The sequence below is a fragment of the Cystoisospora suis genome, assembly GCF_002600585.1.
Source record: "Cystoisospora suis strain Wien I chromosome Unknown contig_4757, whole genome shotgun sequence".
In the NCBI taxonomy this organism is placed as follows: Eukaryota; Apicomplexa; class Conoidasida; order Eucoccidiorida; family Sarcocystidae; genus Cystoisospora; species Cystoisospora suis.
The window spans coordinates 965-4,238 of NW_027157549.1; the positions used below are offsets into that span (position 1 = coordinate 965).

Below are 3,274 nucleotides of genomic sequence, written 5' to 3' on the forward strand. Positions count from 1 at the left end.
TTCTTCTTCATCTTCTTTTCTCTCTTTCTTCTTGTTCTTCTTTCGTCTTTTCTTCGAGATAGAGTGTTTTATTCTTCGCGAGGTTCTTTTTCAATCTTTCTGTAGAAAGTTGCTTTCTGCTTGCTTACACCTGCTGTTCATAGATGGGATGGCTATTCACAGCTAGCCGCTTCTTGCCAGAAACCTTCGAATGAAGAAAATCGATTTGATACTGCCGCCCTCGTATTGACAACAACTGAAGGAAAAACATTGAGGTGTACATACACCTCCACACACACATTGTGACTATTCACACCCCAGAGAAAGAATGAAAGAAAGAAAAGAAAGAAAAGAAACGACAAAAGGAGAAGAAGAGAGAAGGAAAGGAGCAAAGAAACGACGTCAGGAGGAGGAGAAGAAAGATGTTGGAAAAAACAAGGAGGAGTAAAAAGAAAGAAATTAGAAGTAGTAAGACTAGTAGTAGTAGTGAACTTCTTCTTTAAAATTCGATGTTTGAGAGGTTAAAAGAGAGAAAAGGAGGGAGTAGGATTATATATGTCAAGAAGAAAAGAACAAGAGAGAAGAAAGGGCTCTTTTTAACCAGATGAAAGATAGACAGATAGATAGAAGTGCATGCAGTTAGTCCTGATGTCGGGATTGCATTAGATATAGGAGAGTTGGGTCGCTTGACTGGGGGAAAAGATCATATTATGCCTCACATAAAGTTGCTATTCCAGAGCAAACAGACCGACAGGTGCTCTCCTCCTACCCACATACGCCTTCAGATGTACACATACGAAGATCTAAATGTATATATATGTATCTACAGAGATACAGGAAACACAGACATAACTATATCCCAATATCTCATACATATAAACATATATATATATATACAGAGAGAGAGAGAATGTATACATCTTCTTACATATATATATAGATAGATAGGTGTGTGTCTATATATGTGAGAAGTGAGATGTGTGTATGTCTGTTGACTTACCCAGGTGTATCTGAGTTTGGAGGTTTCGATTGTTTGGCCTACATAATCGATGCTAGTATAGAGAGCATCGACTTCATTATCATCTCTTATTCTCTCCCCCTCTCTCGTTCTTCTTCTCTCTTCTGTTGTTCTCCTTCTTCTCCGAGCTTCTTCATCTTCTTCTTCTTCTCCTCCTCCACCCCCCCGTCTATTCACCTGTCTCCGACGAGGATGAAGAGTCGACTCACTCGGCTCTAGAACCGCAGCCCCCCCCTCTTCTTTTTCTTTCGCCTTCCCTCTTCCATCTCCTGTCCTTCTTCTCCTCTCTTCTTCTCCTCCTCCTCCTCCTCCCCTGGTCTCATTGTCAGGCGGATACTCTCTCTGTGAGGGAGAAGAAGAGACATACATCGTCGATGGATAGGATGAAGAGACATTCCTTCTTGAAATCCTATCATGCGAATGAAGAGAAGAAGAAGAAGAGAAACGGTCTCCTACTACAGTTGCTACTTCTTCTTCTTCTCCAAGCCTTTGCCTCGTTCTAACATGCCTCAAAGTCCCCTCTCCTCCTCCTTCTTGCCTGTCTCTTTCATATCTCATCGAGGGGGGATGCGACTGTCCGTCCATCTATAGGTATCTTTCTTTCGCAGGAGCTTCTCTCCTTCTCTTTCTCTCTCTCGACCGTCGTCTTGTCACACGGCATGAAGAACATAGAAGAAAAAATGATCTCTCACTCTTCTTTCTCTTTCTTTCTCTCTCTCTCCCTTACATGCTGATTGGGGCGCATCGATCTATCTTTAATCTATCGATCGATCTATCGATCGGTCGCATCTGCTGTCTATCGATCTATGCATGTATGTATGGATCAGTCGTCTATCTATCTGGTGGACCTGCAGTCCGGCTGAAAGAAGAGAAAAGAGTGAGAGAGAAAGAAAGAATGAGAAAGAATGAAAAGACAAAGAAAAGAAAGGAAGAGGAAGATGAGGAGGAAGAAAGTCTGGAAAGGGCAGGTGAATGATCGAGTCTACGTGAAATCTATGATAATGAAGGAAAAAGAAAAAGAAGAGAAACATAAAGAAGAGATAAGAAGAAGAAAAAGAAAGAAGATCGTTAAGAGAGACTCTTACTACTCCTGTCTAGATGAATGCGATCTCGATCACATTAAGAAGAAGAAGAAGCATATCGAAAAGAAGAAGGGGAGAGACAGAATTTAGGGAGAAAAGTCCTTCCTAGTTACACTCTCTCCCTCTCTTTCCATGGACTCGAGAGAAGTAAAGACAATCCATAGACATCACAAAAAAGGAGAAAGAATATTGGAGAAAAGAGAGAGAGAGATGAATAGACAGACTGGAAAGAAATAGATTGGAGATAGATTAAAGAAGGAGAAAGAAAGAAAGAAAGAGTGAGAAAGAAAGAAAGAAGAGAGAAAGCTTTCTTTTTAGCGAATTTACAGACAACTAGGCATGTAGAAGGAAGGAAGATAAAATAAGAAAGAAGAGAAAATAGCCAAACTGGGAGAGAAGAGAAAGAGGAGAAAGAGAAAGAAAGTAGGACCTCCTCTCCTCTAGTAGACATGCGAGCTTCTCTCCTTTTTCTTTTCCTTCTTCTTCTTTCTCACTTCAATCTTTCTCTCCGAGGCAGTCAAATGAAGAAGAAGATCGACATAGCTCATACATCACAAAGACCAGACCGCCAGACTTTTCCCTCCTTTTCTTCGGTTCTTCTCTTCTTTCTTCCTCTCTCCTTTATTTCTTTCCTCTCTCTTTCTCATGAAACAAAAGGATGAAACAGAAAGACGAGAAGAAGGCTTAAAAGAGACAAGCTTGGCTCTTCGAAAAAGCGAGAAAGAAAGATAAAAAGAGACGTTTGCCTCAGGTGATTTGAATGAGAGAAATTATCTCTCTTCTTTTCGCTTTCTTTTTCTTCTCCTCTTTGCATGTGTGTTCGCAGCCTTAAAAAGAAGAGGCGACAGATACGTCTCAATTCGAGACTCTACTATGAAAGATCACCCTCTCTCGATGCTTTCTTTCATTCTCTCTCTCTCTCTGTCTTTCTTTCTTTACTCTTCTCTCTTTTTATCTTTCTTTTCTCTCTTTTTCTTCTTCTCTCACACAGGAAGTACCCATCCTCCTCATCTATGTCTACCTGTCTATCTATCTGTCTATCTAGCAGCTATTTCAGGTGTTCTTCTCCCCTTGTCGATTCTCCTTCTGCTCTTCTTCTTTTCTTCTTTCTTTTCCTCTTCTTCTCTCCATTCTTTTATCGCCTCTTCTCTCGCACTATTTCTTTCTTTCTTGCTGTTGTGCGATGTAGCGGAAC

The 3,274-nt window shown here is 40.7% G+C and overlaps 1 protein-coding gene across 1 annotated transcript in view; it reads right to left on the bottom strand.

The window, feature by feature from the left end:
• The window catches only part of CSUI_008483 (uncharacterized protein), a gene marked incomplete at its 3' end in the record, with an annotated part of 3,560 nt that extends 714 nt beyond the window's left edge, over positions 1-2,846 (bottom strand). Inside the window, exons 1-2 of the mRNA XM_068068615.1 lie at positions 980-2,846; positions 129-235 (exon numbers count right to left, since the gene is read on the bottom strand). Of these exons, the coding sequence (XP_067919406.1) occupies positions 129-235; positions 980-1,582 (710 nt within the window). The remainder of the gene's footprint in view (positions 1-128; positions 236-979) is intronic.
• Positions 2,847-3,274: the final 428 nt, after the last annotated feature.